At 40.0% G+C, this 22,944-nt stretch overlaps 1 protein-coding gene across 4 annotated transcripts in view; it reads right to left on the minus strand.

Annotated features, from left to right (window-relative positions):
* Positions 1-1,200: 1,200 nt before the first annotated feature.
* The window catches only part of LOC117413304 (folliculin-interacting protein 1-like), a 25,109-nt gene continuing 3,365 nt past the window's right edge, over positions 1,201-22,944 (minus strand). The window contains exons 1-18 of one of the 4 annotated variants that reach the window (XM_058997022.1): positions 19,679-20,152; positions 17,248-17,377; positions 16,023-16,160; positions 15,075-15,175; positions 14,887-14,961; positions 14,438-14,529; positions 13,630-13,713; positions 12,277-12,348; positions 11,103-11,238; positions 10,299-10,500; positions 9,523-9,608; positions 8,123-8,269; positions 7,822-7,991; positions 5,871-7,335; positions 4,733-4,901; positions 4,030-4,227; positions 3,436-3,551; positions 1,201-3,080 (exon numbers count right to left, since the gene is read on the minus strand). In XM_058997022.1, coding sequence (XP_058853005.1) covers positions 3,002-3,080; positions 3,436-3,551; positions 4,030-4,227; positions 4,733-4,901; positions 5,871-7,335; positions 7,822-7,991; positions 8,123-8,269; positions 9,523-9,608; positions 10,299-10,500; positions 11,103-11,238; positions 12,277-12,348; positions 13,630-13,713; positions 14,438-14,529; positions 14,887-14,961; positions 15,075-15,175; positions 16,023-16,160; positions 17,248-17,377; positions 19,679-19,812 — 3,594 coding nt within the window. In that variant the 5' untranslated portion in view covers positions 19,813-20,152 and the 3' untranslated portion in view covers positions 1,201-3,001. Of the gene's footprint in view, positions 3,081-3,435; positions 3,552-4,029; positions 4,228-4,732; positions 4,902-5,870; positions 7,336-7,821; positions 7,992-8,122; positions 8,270-9,522; positions 9,609-10,298; positions 10,501-11,102; positions 11,239-12,276; positions 12,349-13,629; positions 13,714-14,437; positions 14,530-14,886; positions 14,962-15,074; positions 15,176-16,022; positions 16,161-17,247; positions 17,378-19,678; positions 20,153-22,944 lie in introns of those variants that run through there. The other 3 variants (XM_034022285.3, XM_058997023.1, XM_058997024.1) reach the window with 3 other exon arrangements.

Raw genomic sequence — 22,944 nt, forward strand, 5'->3', positions numbered from 1 at the left:
AAAGGAGTAACTTGTGCCCCTATAAATGTTCAGCATAATAGAAGCATAGCACAGAATAATAAAGCATAATGAAATCACAGGTACTGAGCACATTAGCATTGGTGCAGTTTTATCAGGGTAGTTCTGCTGAAAAATACCGAGACACAATACGTTATTTGAAAATGAGGCAGCAAACAGATGACACTGTTTAACTCGGCCTCAGCAAACACATGACACTGTTTAACTGGGCCTCAGGACTTTGTTAAAGCAGATTACAACTAGCAGGAGTCTCTTGCTGTCACCATATGTTTATTTATTTTATTTTTTTGGTGGTATTTGTCGCACTATATTATGAACAGTAGTTTTGAAATACGCTGTTTAACTTTATTGGAGTATTGCAATGGTGTGACTAACAGTCGTATGAATTTCTTCCTGATTGGTGTCAGTCATATCCTATTTCAGTCTTGTTTCTTTATATATGGAAGTATTCACACTGACACGCTGATTTGTCACGGATGGGAGTCTAACTTGACAGAACATGGTATTTTAGTACCATTCATATTGCACCACCAAGGCCATGAATCACACATTAACCCATTAAGTGCCATTGTCCTATTTTGAGGCCAGGCTACTATATCATTTTTTGAAGCATTTTTAAGTGGCATCTACCAGTTATTTTAATTTTCTCTTTAACTATATTGTTATGATAACTTCCCGCAAAAGTGAAGTCTAAATGTAATGTTATCATTGTGTTCTGATTTCTGAAATGAAAAATGAATTTGGTGCTAAATGAATTAAAGGTGTCTGCCCTGTGAAGAAACACGTTAGCGAGCCCTAGATCCCCCGCATATTCTACAGCAACCCTGCCTATACCTTACACAATTGCAACAACAGAGGGAGCAATCTCATTGGCTAACAAGTGTTCCAACCTGTGCAGACATGTGTGCATACCAACACAGCTTGGAAGTCTTAGAACCATTCTGCCCGAGTCACATGACATCCAATTCACTTGCCATTTTTTAAGTGCATTAACTGAACTACGTTTTGCCAAACACCATGTCTAGGTATTTGGATATTGGCTCATATTTTAACACCCTGTAGTGTTACTGCTTTAACCACTGCTGTAGGGAATAATCAAATAGCTCCACGACTAGACCAAATGAGAGAAAAGGGTAATAATAATAATAATAATAATAATAATAATAATAATAATAATAATAATAATAATAATAATGGCATATTTATTGCACAACATTCCCATAAAATTGGGAAATAATAATTCAGAAGTACAGTGCATATTATGTACAAAATGTGATAACATAGATAACACAAGTATTTACAATTACAACTTGCACGCCCATACATTCTAAATAATTTAACAATATATTTAAAAATATATATATGTTCTTTACAAATCGCAGTGACAGAATGCTACATGTACAGCAGCCAACAGTTATTAAAAGAAGGACATTAAAAATGAGCCCACAAAAGCAACACTCCTATGACACATTTTTGTATGCAGCATGCCACATGTCAATTAAGACTTTAGTACATGACATATCCAGCTATCAATAACATACAGGAATAAAAAATTATGTAGTTATGCAGCAACTGTGGTACAAATATCAGAAAAAGAGATCTCTTTTAAAAATTGCCCTTTGATGTATCCCACACAACTATATTCCCTTATATAAAATGTACGTACTGTAATGTCTATATTTTTTACTTGGAAAAGGTCTTGTATATTCTTGTGTGTATCAATCAGCCTGTTTTTATGTTGGTAGAAAACCTGAAAGTCGAAACTTGCTGTAGAAATGTTAATTCTGCAGACGTGGAGGCACAGTATCTGTAAAGCATAATAAATCCATTAAAGAAATGCTCATTTAGCATAATATAGTCTGGCGAATAACAAAAATTCAACATCCTTGTGAGGAATCCCCTGTTATGCCTTGTGAAAAGAGAAAGTGTGTTTTGCTGCAAAAGCAGTTTGTTAAATGATGAAAACAATTCGGTAGCTAAAAAAAAACAGTGAGCAGTGACAAACCCTCAGTGCAGCCCTCTAGAGGTCAGAAGTAGTATTGCATTTTTGAGACTGTCAGGAAATGTCATAACTTGATTTTCAGACTCAGATCGACCTTTAGGCTATGTGTATCGAAAGAGATTCACAAAGGTTGTTCTAGCACTGTATAAAATGAACAAAGAAATGAACAAAGTATTATTTTAAAAGTCAACTCTGAACTGCATCAAAACGATGTGCAATGCTCAGGGTGTAAAACTTATTTCCTTTGATTAAAATCCAAAAGAACACCTATATTACGCAGACATGGAGAGAACTACCCAATACATCTGAAACTGGCAACTGATTATAACAGAATATTACACAATGTGGAATTGAAAAATACAGTATTACACACATTTAACAGCATATCCACTTGATTGCAGGTCCATATGTTAGAGCAAGGGTTTTCACAATGAATAGTCGATGTGTGTTTAAGGGTGGTGCACTAACATGTTCTTGTTCAGATGCTTTATACTGTATGTAGACGCATGATAAAGCTTAGCAGTGCTGTTCAAATCAGAAAAATGAATAGGCTGGTGTTTTAATCCGCTTCCTTTTTTAGCAACAACATTCCAAAGAAAAGTACCTTTTTGCAGCTCCTCTTCTTCAGCTAGCTCTTTTATAAAAATTCTTTCTTTTTACAGTGTAAACCGTCTGAAGAGGCAAAATAATACCTCAAACATTCAAATCAATGAGGACACAGTCTTCCTTTTGGTAGCTACTCTTTCCTGGTATGAAGTGATAGGTGATAGATCGAGGAACATGCTGTTTCCCTTCCTCTGTCCCAGGTCTCTTCTCATTCAGGGGATCTCTGTTACTTGCTTGTGTGCACTGCACATCAATATGGCTCAGCCTCCGAAGGCAGATGGCTTGGGATCTGCATGTTCAGTCTAGATTGCAGCTGTATCCCAGCTATTCCTATGGTTTCCACTGAAACAGTTTCCATTTCTGCCTGCTGGCGATTTACAGCAGTATCTGAGCCACGTAAGGAGAGTGAGTACTTGCTATAGCTGCCAGCAAAGGAAGGTCGCCGGATTCAATCCTAGAGAGTAAATATGAAAAATGACATAAGTTATCAAAACCGGTGAAAAGAATATCATAAAGACAGCACACAAATTTGCTTTAGGATTATTTGGAATGAGACGGTTATATATTTTAAGGGAAGCAGGCCATTCTGAACTGTACAATTATTTCAACTTCCATCTTAAACAGAAAGGGGGGTATATCTGTAAATTAAAAAAACAGCAAGATATAAAATGACAAGCTGCATTTCTGTGGCTTCATTGTTAGGAAGAGCAATGTGATGCAGCGTGTTCTACTGAAGTGTTACTGTGTATCTCTGTCTGTCACTAGAAGCACAGTTTAGACTGGTACGTCTGAAAGGAGAGAACTCTTACCCTAGTACCATTCCCAGTTCCTTCACATGCACTCGCGTCTGCCCCTTTAGGTATTCCGACAGCATTTTACTTTTGAAATATAGCTCCTGGAGTCTGTCTTCAAGGTGCATAATGCACTGAAAAAGAATGAACAACAGTACAATAAGCATAAGACTAAATGGACAAAGTCAAGACAATGTGATGCACTTACACCTTTAGTAAATGGATCTCAAGTGCAATGATACTGTTCTAGAGCTCCTAACCCTTAACCTAACAATTTACAATAACCAAGAAGACTTTGCATAATAATACACGAATATACAAATGTTAGGTGATGTAATAACATTCTTATAACTATATAAACCACAACCCAAATATACCAATAACTTAACAGTAATCTGTCCAACATGCTTCAGAATGGAACATTCCACTCCAGTTTCTCAATGGTTTCATTGGGATCATTCACCTTGGACCCTACTGCTCACTGCAATCACAGCTGTTGCATCAGCATTCAGTGTGACATGACATAATGGGGAAAGGCTGTTCTGTAAAACGCATTCCCTTTGTCAGTCGATGTGTAAGTGAGTGGGCATGCATGGAAGGAATAAAACGTACAAAGTTTGGCGACAGATTGAGCTTGTAAAGCTGCAGAGTGGACTGCAGGAGGTTGGAGACGAGGCTGGACACTAGAACTTCCTGTCCCAGTTTGTTTTCCGGCATCCGTCTCTGGCTGCTGGCCACCTGTACCGTCCACTTTTCAACGTCTGCGACGATGCAGACAGCCTCCGCAATGGGCTCATCCAAAACTGGGTGCTGAAGAGGAGGACAGAGCATTCAAGACCAGAGCCGTGATTACAATCAAAGCCACTTTCCATCTTAGAAACATGCTGTTTGTACACTATGTACCGCACTCTGGAGTGAACAAGCACTCAGCTAGCAGAAATGCCATTCTAGAATGTCTTAATATATATTCATGTTTAGGTGTTTTTATAAAGTATGCCAATTACTAAAAATCTATCATTTTATATACAGGTCAAAAGTGTGAAATCACAAGCCTCAAAAATTGGTATCCACCTTATTATATTTAATATATTATATAATCATGTTTGTATTGCAACATGTTTACAATGTTTATTAATCCAAATAAATATTTAAGATAAAATAACAGAATAGTAAATATGTTCTATAAAGCAGACCAGGCATCGTTGACATCAATAATCTTGCAATTTGTAAATTGTCTTGCTTATTAAATAATGGAATATGAGAGATGTACTTGCCATTTCAATATGCAACAACTAGAGAATAGGCGACTGTTTACCTGTACAGCATGGGACAAATCCGCCATTAAACACTGCTTCAGCTTCTCGTCGCTTGCTATTCCATGCAGAACGAAGTCATTCACATAAGTTGGGCAGTAGCCACCAAACAGGGACCTTCCAAAGTTAGCAATGCTGGGCTTGCAGAAGTTGGCTTCAACTAGTTTAGACCTACAGCATGAAAGAAGCAGTCATGAACAAAACATGCAACATATGTGTGCAGGCCTGTATACTTTCAACACCATCTGTCTGAAAGAAAAAGTAGTGTTCATTTAACCACACAAATGATGAACTGCACTTGCTTCTCTTTGTTTATTAAGTACTTTTGCAGCACTCTCACATATTCCTAGCATACGAAGCATCTGTTAGCGCTCTTCAGGAACTCGCTAATTTACTATTTCCAGATTCCCTGCCTTCACTTTATTGGCTGGTGCTACTGCTTTTCTACTTCGGCACAGTGTTTGATCTGGTACACTATAAAACCACGTGTGTCAAAAGAGGCCCTTTTCATCGGGAGACCGTTCTTGCAAAGGTAACTTAATCATGTTGTATGATTCAAAAGTCACTGATGGATTGCATGTGAGCTAGCTAGTAATAAATAAATAAATAAATACATACATACATACATTTTTGTAAGATATGCTGTTACTTAACATATAGCAGGCATTAAAACACACTACTATCGTTAGATGTTTTTGACAGGCAGATGGCATACACTTCTAAACAGCAGCATTCCATGTATGAAAAAGTAAGTGTAATATATGACATTTAACATTATAAAAAAGTCTTTAAATGCTCTTTAGTGACTACTTTACATTCAGGTTCTCCCCATTTAAACTGCTACTGTTTTATAACAAAGCTGCTAGTTTTACACGTGGCTGCTCAGTGAAGTATTTCAATAGCCACCAAAGCTTGATTGAACCAAGCTGGGCTGCCTTTCACTGGTATAATTTATGATCCTCATTGGGCACGGCTTTGTGTTAAACTACAAGCTCAGAACACTTGTCAACTTGGAATCAACCTAAAGAATTAGGTTGCATTCCAACCTCTTTAGTATAGAGTATCTTCTTATTCTGGCATCCCATTATTACACACACACACACACACACTATATTTCTACATGTATCTTAATTCTCATACCCTGGAAATGGTATCTCCACTTCGTCCAGCCATTCTTCCTGTTCCTCTCCACAGCAGCTGCTGTCATGTCTCGGCAGGTCGTGGCCTGTGTCTTCACTGTCGCTGTCCCCTAGCGCACTATCAGAGCTCTCGTTCCTCGGGATGTCCCACTCGGAGAGTGGGGTAACCTTCTTCAAATCCAACTGGTCCCCTTGGGGGACAGTAACAGAGATTACGATCCCTTTGTCCTGCTCAGCAGAACAAGTTTGACAAAAGCTCTGATTTCTTATGTCCATTGCGCTGCAACTACACCGATTGGTAGGGGGTTCACTTTGCCCTTGGCTTCCAGTGAAACCAGTTTCCGAGCGATCCAAGTGCACTTTGTTTTTTTGTTCAGGACCGCTTGGATTCTTCAGTTGTAACACATCATCGATAGTCCTGGTTTCGACCGGATTATCATCCGTAAAATACTCGTCGAACATGTCTATGCACCCTTCATGGGGAGGGTCCCACTCAGGGAGTTTGCTGGCCACAAGAAGTAGCGTTTCTTTAGCCTCGCTGGTTTTGTTTGTTTGGTCCTCGGACGCTTTCTTTGTCTCAGGTGTCTTCAGCTCAGCGCTGCTCTGCTTCTCCTTCAGTTGCTTTTTGTGCTTTTTAATTTGCTCCTCTACTTTTTGCCTCCTGATTTCCGTGTCGGAGTCTGGCGACATTGAATCTCCAATCAGAAAAGTCACTTTGGTGGAAGGCTGCTCATCATCAGATGGAAAAGTAGAAGGCAGATGCTTACCTGGTGGCTTCTTTTCCACTGGGATTCCTGAAGACCGTAACACCTTGATAGACATGCTACCAGCCTCAGCTGTCTCATCACCGCCCCTGGCTTCTACATCTGTCTCGAGCCCAGCTGGCAGCACCGAGCCCTGGTCCCTCAAGGATGATCCTACGCACACTACCGTCTCCATTTTTGTTTCCAGGCAACAGCTAGCCATCTTTTTATACGGTTTCATATCACTGACATCCTCCGTGCGAATTACTGGCAGCACTCTATTTTCGAGTGTGCTTTTATTCAACAGGGATCTGAGAGCGCTGTTGGAACTCTTTTGGCTGCATTCGTTTTCTTGGCTTGGGTTATCAGATCCCACACTCCCTTGCGTGGGATGTGTGCTGCTTTGGCAACTGTTTTCTGAGCTGCAGTTTTCTTCCCCTTTAGTCCCTTGGGGTCCAAGACCACTTCTGTGCTTATGCATAGTTACAAGTACATAATCCGAGTCCTCCACCTCTCCTTTCTGCAGTGATGTTGTAATGAGAGTCCCAGGCATTACTATTGCTTCATCTTCCCCGTTCTCAATCAGACGGTTCTCTTGGAGCTCCGAGCACCGAATAAAATAGGTGAGGAAGTAAAGCAATCGCTGAACAAGGTCTTGTTTTTTGCCAACAACCACAGTTCTCGATAGTCTAACAGGTGAGCCAATAGCACCGTACAAATCACCTACAACAGGAATGAAAAACACAGTACAATCATAGTGTAATTTGCAACTGTTAATCATGATATTAAAATTGTGAAATAAACCACTAATTTACCCTGAATATAATGGTTCAGCTTCTTGTCCCCCTGAATGTGTCAATTCAAGAAGTTCCTGACTTTTAATAAGCAAAAACAAAATAACAATTGAACTTTTCTAATGCATTCACCCGGATATCCACTAGAGGGCAGCAGTGACCTGCCAGACTTACACATCAGGCTTTATATTTTGACATCTGATATTTTTTTATATATCAGAATAAAAATATACTTATTCTTAAAACTAAAATACAAACATTTTAATTTCTTGGGACCAAATCTGATCCAACCCAGTTACCCAATGTTTTAGGCTCCTATTCCTGTACGTGTCTCTGGTTAGTTTGAAACCTGAACCTCTTGTGTGAGGGTACACTTGCTGGTATTATGTGATCCAATGCTGTGAGTCTTGCTTACCCAGCTGTGCCCACAGGGGGTTATACGGGTGTGTCTTCGCCAGCATGTCCACGCTCTGTGAGGAACGTTTCTCCAGAAAGATTCTAATGAGAGGCTGTCCATTTGGCATGACCGTGGGGACCCAGGCCAGGTGGTTAGTAAGTACTGCTGTGAGCAGCGCTGGCAGGAACCTGAGAACGTAAATAAAACGTTAACTAACTATGATCTGACGGTGAATTGGGGAGGGAGCACTACAATGTGTTTCTGTAGAAATTATGTCTATGTGGTTTCAGGGCACACAAAAGCACACACGCTACTCAACTGGTTCTTGGTTGCCTGTTCCATCAGGAAAGCAAACTCGCTCATAAACTGGCGACAGAGCTGGTTCTTCTCTGGAGATCCGGAGATCATGGTGAGCCACACTGGCTCTGCAATCCGCGGCATGGTGTACAGGTTACAGATGGTCGTCCTGCACACAAAAAGCAATGTCATTGTAATCTTACAACACAGTGCATAGGGAGCAGTCTGCTGACAGAAACACAGGACAGAGGCCCTTGATTACATTTTCCATCTATGTGTACTAAATGGAATTAAAATGAATGATAGTGTTTGAAAATGAGGCATAAAAAAATGAAGAGCCGTTTTAATTGGTCTTGTCTGCTTGCCACATTCAAATACAAAATCTCCCAAAGGGTCGACCAACAAGCAGATTATCAGTTGTCTTTAGTTAAGTAACAAGCCTTTAGCACTTGCTCTCTAAAATGAATGTCTGTTCTTAAAGTAAGCAGCTGTTTGGGAAGCTCAGGGAAAGGGGCTTCATCAATCTGATTTCCAGTTAGGAAACACAGTTCTCTGGCATTCATGATTTCATATACAGTATACAGAAAGAATGAAACGAAGCACTGCTTTCATATCACATGTTGTACATCTCTGCAATATGTGCCTATATTGCTTTGTACTGCACTTTTCTAAGCACCAGTCTCTTTAAATGAAAAACAAACTGCAGCCTTGTAGTTCCAATGCGGATTTGAGAGTTTGACGTTATATTTAACCACGGATGGGAGATATTAAAAACATGTGGATGTTTCGAGGAGATGGATTCCATCTCGTGGCCCTGACAGTATTTACTATTCTGGTAGCCCTGGCACTGTCTGGAACTGATAGTGTTTCCTCTGAGAGAGATCAGGTTCCTTTGGCAGGCCGCCAGCAGGCATGTGACTGCAGCAAAAGGGAACCCTTCACCGCAAACATGTGAGCAGCGGCACAGAAACTCAGGAGCAGACACACAGCCTCTTCCACACGCCTCAGACGCAGACACACAGCCTCCTCCACATGATTCAGGGAGCTACCAGCCCTTCAGCACAGCAAAAACAAACTGGGCTTTCTGTTTACCTATTAGAGGAAAAACACACTGACAAAAGTGTGTGCCCAGTGTCGACAGTCTCAGGCATTTAAACTTGATATTGTACTTACTCAAACTGCAGACTGAATTACTGTCTATTCAAGCATTTTGCTACAAGTCAACAGGCTTATTATTTTCCATTGCTCTTTTCAGAGCCACATGTTTGTTGCTGATATATGTTCAAAATATCTTCAGCGTGCATATTTCTGTTAATGTGACACCTGTTACTGCTTCACTGAATCTAAACCTCTAATGAGCAGAGGGATTTAGATGAGTCCCTCCCTAATTATATATATATATATAAAAAAAAAGACACTTACCTAAATTCATTCAGAGCATCCACAATCCTGTTGTAGGCCAAAGTCCTCTGGCTTGCATCAGCTGATCGTCTGCTCATTTTCATAGCCTTTAATAAAAACAGTGCCAGGGTCAGGTGATAAGTGCTTGATCTGATAAAACACATTGTACTGATATCAAAACGGCAACACTGCGGTGTACAACATGTGCTCTATACTGGCAAAAGAAAAGAAAACCTGTTGCTTAGACCACAACATCCTGACAGTGCAGGTCAAACTGGATAAAAATCAGAAGCCAGGTCAATAAATTAGTGCATTCAAGAGAAGCTGTGTGGAAGTAGGCTGATATCTTCTATCCGTGACTTCCAAAATAACCCAAGACACCTGACAATGTTAAAAAGTACATCTTATCTAGCAGCTGTAATACTAATTTGTATGCCACGTGTGTAGGGCAGGAAGGCATCTGCTTATCTAATTATGTTTTCTAAAATAAAAGCTATGCAGCAGCAGCAGGTATTCAGCAGCACAGGCAGCCCCTGCTTTATTATTTATACTTTCCCCCAGCTCACAGCAGTGCAGTCTGATCTCTTAGCACTGAAAGGGAGAAGGACTGGAACGCAGGCAGCTGATACCAGGGGACAATTAATCAGAAACCTCACCCGAGGGCTCTGTGTGTGTGTGTATGTGTGTGTGTGTCTGTCTGTCTCGTGCACGTAAGCTAACAAGACGAGACTGTAAAGCAAAGGAGCACTAAAGGGAGGTCATTTCGAAAACTCAAAAACCCAACGCGGTGGTATTACCTGTTCGATTGCACTTTTGAGTTTGTTCAAGTGGCTTTCAAACAGCGGGAAGTGAGAGAAGAAGAAGTCGTGAAACTTGATGTTCTCCTCTTCGTCTTGCGAGAGCAGAAAAATGACACCGATTGCAATTTTCTTTTTTCTCATGGCTCCGAGATTTGGACCACCGCTGTCATCAGACATGTTGAAACTCTCCTCCACTGACCTGGATATAATGCACAAACACACTATGCTCTTGAATGGGAATGAACATGTATCCTAATCCTCACGCATCGATTCCCAAGAGCCAATCAGGTTCTTTGGAATCCATGAACTCTCTCAATGATTCTACAGAAGTGCAGAAACGAGTCACACTTAAACAGGGTGTCACAAGGCTACAACATGTTTTTCCATAGAAGTGTCAGAAAGGTCACTTTTCACTTTCACACGGAACCTTTACATGTACTTCTGCTTCTTTTCAGCTCAAATACTTTCTGTGAAGTTTCCATGCAGTGCTTCCGAATTCTCAGCATCAATGGACATTTATTCTGAATCCGATCTACATTACACTAAATTCCAAGAAGAAGAAAAAAAATAAATCAGCTGACTGACGTGCTGTGAACTAGTAATGTTGTCAGGCTTCCTGCGTATTCCTCAAATAAGCAAAAATCTTTGTGCAATAAAGCCGTGTCATTCAGAGAATCCTTGTATAGTCTGAGCACATGTATTTTGCCATTTGACTTTCCAGTCTGAATAAGTGTTACACCAGACATTAAACCAACGGTAAGTGGATAGTAAATCTTAATGAAGATGAAGCATTTCCCCTACCATCTTGGGAAAACCCCATTTTCTAGGCTGGTGGTCTGACTGCGGAGCCAGCGCCTCTGATAACTGCTGGCACAGCTGCTAGTGAGAGAAGACCCGGGCGATGGGAACGGGGTAATCAGCAGGCTGCTTAGAGACGCTGCAAAAATATAAAGAAAAAAGTGGTTACAACTAAAACTACAACACAGCTCGGAAAGCACTGCCACAATGCCGTGTCCTGACACGCCTCCCACTTGCAATTGGAAGGACGGCACGGAGGGGGGAGCCTCCTATCAGTTCAGTTTATGGTATTTGTATATATTTAAGCACAAGGTGGAAACTGGGGTCTATGGCTCTGCCAAAAGATCATCTTCCATTCTCAGATCTATTCCTGGGTGTTTGGATGAGCATCTAGCACCCTGTAGCATAGCATACCAACACCCTATCGCAAGCATTCTCAGGACAGGTATGTCTCAGTGACGTGCGTCCAAAGTGTTTTTCTTGATGTGCTGCGTGTGGAATGCAGCCATAATTGTGGCTCCTTTAACCCTTTCACTCCCCTCTCATCAAACCACTTCACACTCAGGCATCCCCTCAAGGCCCTCCCAACCTGGTTGAAAGCCTGTGCATTAGGCACGTTCACCAACGTAACTGGAGTCTTAATACAGTAGTGTGTGTAACACTGTTTTAACGCTCAGTGTTACTGTGGGCAATCAGGTATCTTGTGCTGACTTGTGCCTTATATCCCAACCAGCACACCACTATATACTGTATGATGCTACATCCTAGTTCTATGCCCATGTTCAATACAGAATACAAATACAGTATTCATTTTAATCACCCCTGGGTTACTGCAGTTCCCCAGGATATGCTTAATGAAGAAAAAAACACCTATGATAGGATTCCAACACCATGAACTGTACAGTAGGTGTAAGAGGCTTGGTAAGGTTTGGAGAAGCTAATTCACTACACGCCTTCCACTTCTGAAATGAAAGGATAATGAGTCCAGATCATAAACCTCCTACACCATTCAGCACATCCGTCTCTGCTTCACAAAGGCTGAGGACTGAAAGGCAGGGGGTGTTCAGGTCAGGTGTGAGGTGTGCGTCCAGCTGTCACGGCACTTTGGTAGCCCCCAATGTCATTGTCCCTCACCAATATGATAGTACAGTGCATATAAATTGTGTGGTTCCATTACCAGATCTGGCTATTCCACCTTCTCTGTCTTCATGTTGACCTCCTCCTGGCATGTCCATCGGGTTACTGTGACCTACAGGGAAGATTGATCACAAGTTATTGAGATGCCGATTATGAAAGGATTCCATCTGACAACCACATCAAACCGAGCAATCACAAATGGAAAGAAAAACGTGACATTGTTCTCCCACCACCGTGCCAATCAGGACTTCAAATAACCCAATAAACCAATTCAATTACACTGAACTAAACAAAATCACCAGGTGTAGATGTGAAGCATTATCTATTGATAACTATCAATCAAAAATCCCTAACAAATAATGAAAGCGCTACATAGCTGCAGAAATAAGAACCTTTTCCTTTACTAAATTCAATCTGGGCTGGGAGCAAGTGATTTTGTCAAGACTTAAGTTTAGTTTCCCAGCCATGCACAGAAATGTTATGCTTCTAATTAAGAGCCTAAGGACTTGCTTTAAAACTGCAGTTCCATCTCATTGCAGTTACTGCAAACACGGTTACATAGTCCAGTCTTTTAAAAAAATAGAGAAGCAACTGTATCCTTGCAAATGGATTACAGGATGATTCCAGTTTGTATAAAAATAGTAGGTGCCTATTACTCGCTTAATGTTTTGCTTCAGGTGATTTTTGTTCTGTTGAAACACATAGGGGGGGCAATCCCAAAGTTACTGAAGTAACACAACTTGAAATAAACAACCCAGTAAGTGAATTCAAGGGTGTTTTCTTAAGCTGTTTATTTAGAGTTTTGTAACATCAGAAAAACATTTCTCTCCTTGCTGAATAAAACTGTGCTAATGACACTGAAATACAGGGCTTGGTAAATCTCCCCCATGCAGTATTTCACACATTGCCAGTGTTATAATATGTTTCAGCAGCACAGCCAGAAAAAAAACTGTGTTTAACCCTTTCAGTCCTGAATTCTTTTTTGTACTTTTTTGAGTATACATGAGAACAGGACAAAAACATTTGTTACATATATCTATACACTATAAACAAAACGATCAACACTAATGTTACTCAGGTAATAAAACACATGCAGTGAACTATTAAGCAGTTTTGCAATACGAGCATGTGACCTTTCGGAAGTAATGATTATTAATAATAATAATAATAATAATAATAATAATAATAATAATAATAATAATAATAATAATAATAATAATAATAATAATTAGTAGAAGCAGAGAATACAGTGTCAAAGCGAAGTAATCCATTAGCCTAGTTTCTCATTTCCACAGCAGAGCCACATGCTACAGCAGAAATGCGGATGGTGCATGCAGAGACACACACACACACACACACACACACTGTACACGTCACACGGCACGTTGCAAACCTGAAAAGAAAGAGGCGCTCTTGATCAAACGGAGCGGGCCCTGCTCTGAGAACGCCCGCCTGGGGCTGCAAAGCTGAGAAAAACCTACACGGCAAAACGTAAAATAAGACATAAAATAAGGATTAGTGAAGCAGAGGGGGAGAGAGGAGAACGGGCACAAGAACCAAGTTATATCCCAGCAAAAATAGAACTTAATACTGCAGAAGCAGTAAAGAAACAGTATGGATGGCTGGGAGAGACTGTTCAAGGGATTACAATACATGAATCTGCTATGAATCTTAATTATTAACTTAAATTCCCAATAAAAGAGAAAACAAATAGCAGAAAGGGTATAAACTAACTTCAGTACTGCCATATGCATTCCATGTTGTTATAATAAATCTGGGAAGCTATTATCGATCCTTCATATAGGAGCTAGAACCACACAGGACCATAAAGTAGGAAGGTTTTTAAGCATTGCAGAAGCAGGTCAACAATCTTTAACTGAAATGAAATCGGGAAGTGCCTGGTTGGTATTTAAAGATTTTATTAAGCAAAACTCTTCCAGCATCCTTTGCAGAAAGACGGACCTCTCTATGCATGGCTGCGGGACAGCGATGTGGACACCAATCAAGCTCACATGGTTCTAAGGAGTTCTTAACAAACTGAGCAATCCAAGGTTCCTAATGGAAAAGTAAATCCAAAATTGCACCTTTCCTTTAGAAGATATTTATGTACATAATATAAAAACATTTTAATGAAAAAATAAAATAGAAATACAAATTTGGTTAGCACTTTCGTTTTGATGTTGAAAATCTGAAAACCTTACCTATATTTCCTAAAAGGCAATTCACCCCACTGTTGTGATCTGGCTTCAATGTGTTTGAGTCTTGGTTGATGAACTCCAGGCTGTCTTGTAACCTAAAAAAAAACGAGCAAATACATTTTGTCACTGATTTCACCTTGAGAATGATAAGAGTAAAATGAAAATGGTGACACAGGCGTATTTACAGAAAGCGCAATTACAGCGTCCATTTTTGACTAAATTAAAAAAGTCATCCCTTATCATTATAGCACAGTGGAGAATCTGTTCCAGTATGTTTAACCTCTGACAATCAACTTAGGAGCCTGCAACGATCTCAACTCGTACGGTACATGTTTCTGTGCCATTAAAAAATAACAAGACTGCCCTATACAAAATGATCATTTAATCTTAATATAAAAACATGTGTACTATTAATTGCAATGAATATGAAAGAGAAAGGACTCATCACTCACGTGTTGAGGCTGCCGTAAACACTGCTTCCAGTGCGGGCTGTAAACACTTTGCTGAGCATGAGCTGAGGAGGGGAGCTGCAGAGAGAAATAAGAAAGTCATTAGCAGAGACTTCAGCTTACCTTGCACTGTACTTTTAAACAGTAGCAATCGGATGTCTTCATTACGAGACCTTTAAAAGCAATCTCACCGGATCTGATGGATCTTCAGAGTGGATCCTTTGTAACTCATTGCAACAGACCCAAACATCATTTCCCCCAGCATGTTGGCATCTGATGAACAACGCGAACCCTGGGAGGGAAGCATGATATTAGATAGAAACTAAATACAAGTCAGCGTTAGCATTCTCCAGAGCGGCAGGAAAGATAACTCAAACCACAATCAAATCCAAAGGGAATAAACTTCAACAAACTTCTTTTTTGTGTGTGTGTGTTTTATGTCCCCTGGAAAAGTGTTTTATGTCACGACAGAAAACGGGAGTTCTTCTGTATATGTGAGTTTGCATCCATGGCTGTCACTAGCAATGAGGACACCGAGGTCGTGTCCTTGGTTGTTTTTTTTGCATCATCAAGTACAAACGACTCCTGCATTTTCTCTGTTGGTTTGCCGTGTAACATAGATTTGGAGGTTGAATAGTAAATACCAAGCAGTTATATAAATACTGCAGCTATAGCTTGAAACCTAAGTTTGACCTCGGTAGAATGTCAGCTCTAGTTATGGCCGTTTGCATCTTTTCACAGTGTACAGCTATGGCCAAAAGTTTTGCATCACCCTATAGAATTAACTAATTTTGCATCCTAAAGTTGATTGAAACCTGCTGAATAATGTTACGTTAACATATTGAATTACATACCGTTTTGTAGTTTACCCATATATAAAAAAAAATAATACTATTATGGCTTCCAGTAGACTTTTGCAATATCATTTTGTAGTCTCTTTGATTACATGATGTTATATAAAAGATTATGTTATATTCAATTAAGTTCATATATATATATAAAAAAATGTTTTATTAGTATGTCTCAATCCTAAAATTCTAAGTGATGCAAAACATTTGGCCATGGCTGTAAAAAAATCAATCTCCTTGCTGGTTTTGCAGGCTGCTACCAGCAATTGGTCTCAGCTCTCCCGTATTCACCTGGTGTTTGTGGCCCTGCTCTTTGGAATCTGACGCAGTGGAGGAGGAGGAGCTGTCCAGTGAGCTGGAGCTGCCCCCTGCTGGTCTCAGCTGGCAACACTTCCCAAACACCTTCACCTGGGCGTCGCTGCACAGCTTCTGCAACGTGATGGAAACCTCTGCAATTAGTTCATCATTACACAGATGGGACCATTGATAATGCCGCCAAAGTAGTAAAGAAGGGATTTTAAATCATCGATTAGCCTTAATGATCTACAAGGATTTCGGTTATTATTTTGGTTTAAATATGTGTAATCAAAATGAACAAATTACAAAATCATGACAGATTTATTTATTTATTTTTGTAGAATGATATAGTATTAGTAGTAGTGCAGTCAAAATACCTACCTGCCTAAAAAGGTTATTGCACCATATGCTTTCTATGCTGTGGAATGTCAAACCACATTTAAGTGTCTATGTGGAATTCGTGCAATGTCTCGCCTCGCTAATGGCTCACATCAAACAAAATGTGTTTCCACGCCCTCACAGAGTACACAATGGCTGGAACATGTGAATGAGAATCATATGACTTCCACTGGAACTCGTGAGCTGGAATGGCACTCTCTCTCTCTCTCTCTCTCTCTCTCTCTCTCTCATATGGGACAAACAATGTCTCTAGCCAAGCAGCCTGTCATGTGATAAAAACCACACTGAACACACAGTTCTTAGCAGTTCCACTTCAATACTGGAAACCAATCTGTCAGACTTCTACCCACAACATAGTGGACTGTACACAGTGCTATTCTTCCGATACATTACTGCTTTGTACTATTAGCCGTGTGCTTTATTGCATTTGATCTACAGCAAGAATGCACCAATCCCTACGTTTCTACCTCGCTTCCTAAAGAAAACCCAATCTGATCTAATCTTGTCATATTTGGAAATGATCATACGATGATGTTTTCATTACTAATTTCTAAGAACACTAGTTTGATGCAAAAGTATCTTCCCATAACTCCATAATTACCATTTTGAACTAAAAGTACTGTAAGCAGTCATTTCAATGAACAATTCACTGTATTGCACTTACATCACGGCTCATCATAAAAAATGTGCAGCTCATTTAAAAAGAAAAAAACTGTATTATGGAAAGATTACTGAGAGTGAGACTGTACATCAGAATACAAGTATGTATTAGAATGCTAGTTCATGCATTTTCTTTTAAGCGATTGCTATTACTCCTTACCGAAACCGGGGTTTCTTCTGTCATCTTCTTCTTTGCATTGGAGTCAAAGAGAACATTTCTCCCCCGTCTCTCACAGTCCTGATAGACGATCAACCTGATCTGGCTCGGGTCAAACTTCGGAGAAGTCCAGCTAAGAAAACAGAAGAGGATTTCTTGCATTGCTTATAACATGCACAGCCCTGTGTTGCTTTTAACCCTACAGTAGGTCAGCTCGTATGGAATATACATCATGTGTGGTGCAAGGTGTATCTGACAAGCTTTCTGGTGTAATGGCACCACTTCTGATGATCTTTCCCTGTATTTTGACCCTCAAGTATATTGTACTGCAACACTTTCCTGATCCCTAATGATCTAAATCATCTACGGAAAAAAAAAATGAAAAGAATTCTAAAGCATCTGAAAGATCTTTGGGGATAAGGAGTTTACCAGTGTGTAAAGGTCTATTTCTGAAAGCCTCGCAAAAGCCTGTTGTAGCTCACAGAAAGAGTGACGTCCTATTCATCGGAAGGCCCTGTTTATTGGAAGGGATTATGGGTGTTGACAGGAGTGCAGGGTACAGTAAAGTCAGGATCCCAGACCATGTCTAAAGTTTCAGTGCACAAACACACACACACACGCGCACATTTCATCGCTGATGAACATTTAGAATAATCGGTTAACTGCTATCACACACAAACTGCATGACTTTTTTCCATTAAAGTAAAGCGTAGATTCCTAGAAAGTGAACTCGAATGGGATACATTGACTGGAAACATTGGTGGCATTTGAGGACGGGCGTGTTCCTGCTGCCTGGTGGCCTGTTATTAAGTTACCAAATAGCCTAAAATTGCAGACATCTGGTTCTCCAAGGTTAAATTAATGAATCCCTCCCATTTTAATCCAGTCATATTTCAAATGTGCAGTTCCTCTAAGGTTGTGTTCACATTGGGTTTGTTACACTCAGATCAGTCCCCTTGGTTTAAAACAATGAACCAGTCTGATTGCTGTTCACACATACCCAGAAGACAATGTACTGAGTTCACTTGGGTGTGCAATGGAGTTCTTTTTTGGTTCATTTGCATGTGTTTTCCTAAGATCTAATTCTTTTAGGCATATTCCCAGTGCAGCAGCAATATGACATACAGTACATTGGACATTGCTTTACAGTATTTCATTTGAAACGCAGCAACAAACTCACCCCTCCCTATGCTCAGTTTAAACGGTGTTATTCACAGTGCAATCAATGCCAAGACCTCCGGGATTTGGGAGTTTCAAATTGGTACTATTATGGGTTAGTACAGTGACTTGTGTGCCTATGCAGAATTGCTACTGTAGCAAGGCTATTTAGCATGCATCTCATGATACCTTTTCTAAGTGCAAGATTGACACACATTCCGCAATTTTGTGCCTGTGCTGTGTGTCGGCTAAACTCAAAACAATGTCTCACTGTTTCAGTAAAGGTCATGGTAGTAATAAACCATCTAAAACTGTTTCCATTAACTTCAGCAGTTCCCCTACTGCCACACACCCTACTATTCAGAGTTACACCATTTAGTAAATATGCACTGTACTGTACAGCCCACTCATGCAAGGGTACAGCACTGCAAAAAGGGGGAATGGAACCTGCTGGTCTGAACACCAATAATACTGCTTTAAGTTCCCATGTGATGTATCTGTTACACCCCTATTCCCCAGTGAATAGTGCAATGCTTCATACACACCCAATAGAACAATCATTACTGGGGCGCTCTTTAAGTACTGTAGTCCATCAAAGCAAGCAGGAGGGCAATAAACAAGGGTATTGTGTTCAACAGCATGACTGTGAACCCCAGCCAGAAATCGCTTAAAGACTGATCACTTTCAAGCTATTTTTGCATTATATATATTTATAGTTTCTCCTAGTTTGCCTTTGCATGCCAACTTTGCTGCTCTGTCAGTTATAAAAAAGGGGGTCAACTCAGGATACTAAACTAAATCTTGCTATGTTTTAATGAATACACCTAACAGTGACAGTAAAGGTCCTTTCAGAAATGTCTTCTTTTCTGCGAGTATCATTTTGTACTTGAAGTTAACATTTTCTAGTCATTACTTATACAATCATTTCTATTCACTACCGCCTGGTAGAACACTAATATCATTTCTTCAATGCACAGGTAGGGAAATAAATTCAGAACGATACCACAACTTGAATTGCTGTGATGTAATTTACCTACAAATAATGAATACAAAGAGATGAAGGGAGGCTGTTCGATAGTAAAATATAATATAATACTCTATTTAACCTCAGACAAGACAACAAATCAAGACATGGAATGAAACATGGAACGTACTGTATCTGGATCTGGAAATAACTTGTGTAACAGAACACCCCTTCTGATTTTAAACACAACCTATTTCTTTAAACAAAATAAAAAGGCACAAAGCAACAACCTTACGGAAATATACTGGGTACCTGGGCATCTCTGTCCTGCTGCCAGTCCTTTCCAAATCCCCCCCAAGCCACTCTGCCCGCTCTCTCGCTCCAACACCAGCTAATAATAGCTCTGAACTAAATTCATCCAAAAACACGAGACTGCCAGGTGACATCCAGAGAGCACTGGACGAAACTCAGACAAAAGGCTTGCCATGTTGCTGTAATCCAGTGAAATAAAAACAAACAATCTGCAGTCTCAGAATCTGTACAAATGAAGCATTCTCCTTGACTGTACAGCACGTGCATACAGTATTACACACAAGCCAGCAAAGAGGGGACAAAGAAAAACGACCTTCCTTTTTTTCTTCTAATATTTGTTATTGATTCTTCAAGAGCTGTCCCTCCATCTAATTCTGATTTGAATGCTATGAGGCATTCCGTGTTAGAACAGTCTAATTATGCTTTCTTCTCAGCGAAAGCTGATACTCAATTCAACCTCCTGGCCACAGCCCCCTAGCAACTGCGTCTGTGGCACCGTACACCCCTGCTCCAAAATTGGCAAGCGTAAGGAGATAGATGCCAGGAGAAGTAAAGCTACCTCCCCCTGCAAAAAAAAAAAATCTCCAACATTCTTTGAAGCTCCAGGGTGCCTGCGATGTGTGTTGCTGACAAGCAGGGCTAGGCGAGTAGAAAAGCAGGCAATAACAGCCATCATGTGACCCATAACAGTCACTGCCAGAGGTCTGCCCTGAAACCTGGCAGCAAATCCTTGGTGCAGCAACCTCCTCCCCCACGTCCTGCTCTTTCTCCTCAACTTTCACAGCCTCAGTTTAGAAATAACATTTGACTTATTGACTCACTGAAGACATAACAGTCCTGACTGCTGTTTTAAAGCCTTGAATACTGGTGCACTTTTTCTTGAAAAATAAACAATGTTGACGAAGATGATGTGCAATATGCAGGTGACTGACACACAGATGCAGTAAGATAATGACTCAGTGGTATAGGCTACCATACAGCAGATATACAAATTCTGTATAAAGTCAAGGGGCGGTATCCTTGGCTCAAAATTATGCCCATGATTACTCACATTACCGTACTTAGCATGTGGAGCTATTTTAATTGCTGAACAGTGTGTATAGATGAGAAAGTCTTGCGGGTTTAAAAAGAAGTGATGCTTCAACATAATAATAATAATAATAATAATAATAATAATAATAATAATAGGTTAAGATAACAATCTGTTGTGTGTGGGACCAGCCATTGCCACCTTAATAAAATAACTTCAGTTCAAAGTTCTTTATTTTTTATTATTATTCAACTTGAGTTTGACCCAGCAGTTCCAAGAACTCTCCATGCTACTCGAAATAGCACAGACTGAAACACGCCGACAGGCCTGACTGCACATTAGACTGACGAGTAACAACTCACTACAGTACAAATGCAGAAATTACCCTGCTGAAACCAGATTACGCAAGCAGCCACAGCATAGTCGAAAGCTTGAAAGAAGCTCTACTTATATATATATAAATAACCCAAATGAATTGTTTCTCTTCATGCTTACTATTGAAGTGACTAATGATACGTCTCCACAGTCGAACAAAATGGTCTGTATCACTGATACGGTCACAGGTTAAAACTATCTGGCAGCAAAACTGATCTCAACAGCAGCAATGGAACTTGACTGAGAGAATCGTAGAATGCAGCTACTGTAATATGTAAACAACTGATTTAAAAAAAAAAAATTATTACATTTATTTTATGGTTTAGCCACTTGTGAAGTCAGGAGGTCTGGGCTAATACGCAAAATTAATCCAATAAATAGGACTAGGAATGATGTCACAGAGGTTATAGCCTAACAAGCACTATGGCATGTTAGATTTAATATAGTGTTACTGTTAATTAAGACCCTAACATTTAATATGCATCTAATGATACCCCACTTATCTAGAGTCTGATCCCACAGCCAAAGCAAAGCATCTAGACATGGTGATATTCACACCTAGACCCATGTCATAAGACAGTGATGAGAGCCAAGTGAATACAAGACGAGGTAGTCTTCCAATATTATATGTAATAGTCAACTTCACTGCAGTGCAAACAGGCCTGCAGTCCACTCGTTTGTAGTTTACAACCACACACACCACAGCGAACACAAAACACGCTTGTCCTCCCACGGGTTGTCACGTGGAGATACAGAAGCTGTTTGGATTTATTTCAGTTAACCTTGATGGTAGAACCTTTGGTTCTTTAGATGGAGCTTAATAGAGAGAAGCACTGGCATGACATGCGTGTGTGTGTTGTATCATGGGTTCCGGTATAACTAGAAATTTGGAGGGGGGTGAGTAAGGTAAAGCTCCTCCTGGCTGGCTGAAATACTGACGTGGAGTTAAAGGTTTTAGTGGAGCTACCCAAGGTTCGAAAAATCGAATTCTCTTACCTTGTTATTAGCAGGAGCTGCGTTTACACCATGATCGGTAATGTTGCATGCTAATAAACCGTTTAGCTACATTCAGGTCATGTGACTTGCCATACAGGAAGTGAATACAGAACTTTTTGGAAAAATGTGTACGTTGTGAAATAATGATCTTCCACACACATACAAAAAGGTGAACAGCTAACGCTAATAGACAACGACGTAGTTACTGTTGGCACTGATTGTTCAAGCCAGTTCTGCCATGTAAAAAGTGGCAAGACTTGAATAAGTGCCAAGTAATTAACTAGACTGTGTTTGCAAGTGTTTTAATTTCTTTTTTTACACACCTGTCTGTAAGGTAAGCTGTTTTGAAACCCAGCTGTGCACTGCTAGGAAGTGTTGTTATTTTAACCATTAATAAAAAGTGCTTCAACTTGATTATTTGAAGAGCAAACTGCTTCTTTTTTTATTTCATGCCTTTGCAAATGATGTGTAAAACTATAGTTGCAAAACTTGGGTTTTAGAAATGCTTGTCACATGAAATAAATGTGGCAATGCCAAACTCCAGAGCACTTCCTTTGAAAAACTGGTGCAGGCAGAAGCAGACCTCGTATTACAGGAATTAAAAGGAGCCATATTTTGAAACACACTAAATTTAGTAAAACAATTCATCATTTTCTTCTGAAAGTCAGATCTATTTTTGAGCAACGGACAAGCAAGTGGGACAGTCCCAGCCAGCACTACCATGTTTTCAGAAGACTGTTTTCAAATTTAGTAATAGATCCGTCTTCTAATCTACTGTGAGTCTTTAATGATGCACTGGTCCAGATTAGGCTTTTGTTAAAGGGGGGTGTTTCCCAACTGACTTTTTTCCAGTAAGGTGCAGTTG

Source organism: Acipenser ruthenus, chromosome 23 (genome assembly GCF_902713425.1).
Source record: "Acipenser ruthenus chromosome 23, fAciRut3.2 maternal haplotype, whole genome shotgun sequence".
In the NCBI taxonomy this organism is placed as follows: Eukaryota; Metazoa; Chordata; class Actinopteri; order Acipenseriformes; family Acipenseridae; genus Acipenser; species Acipenser ruthenus.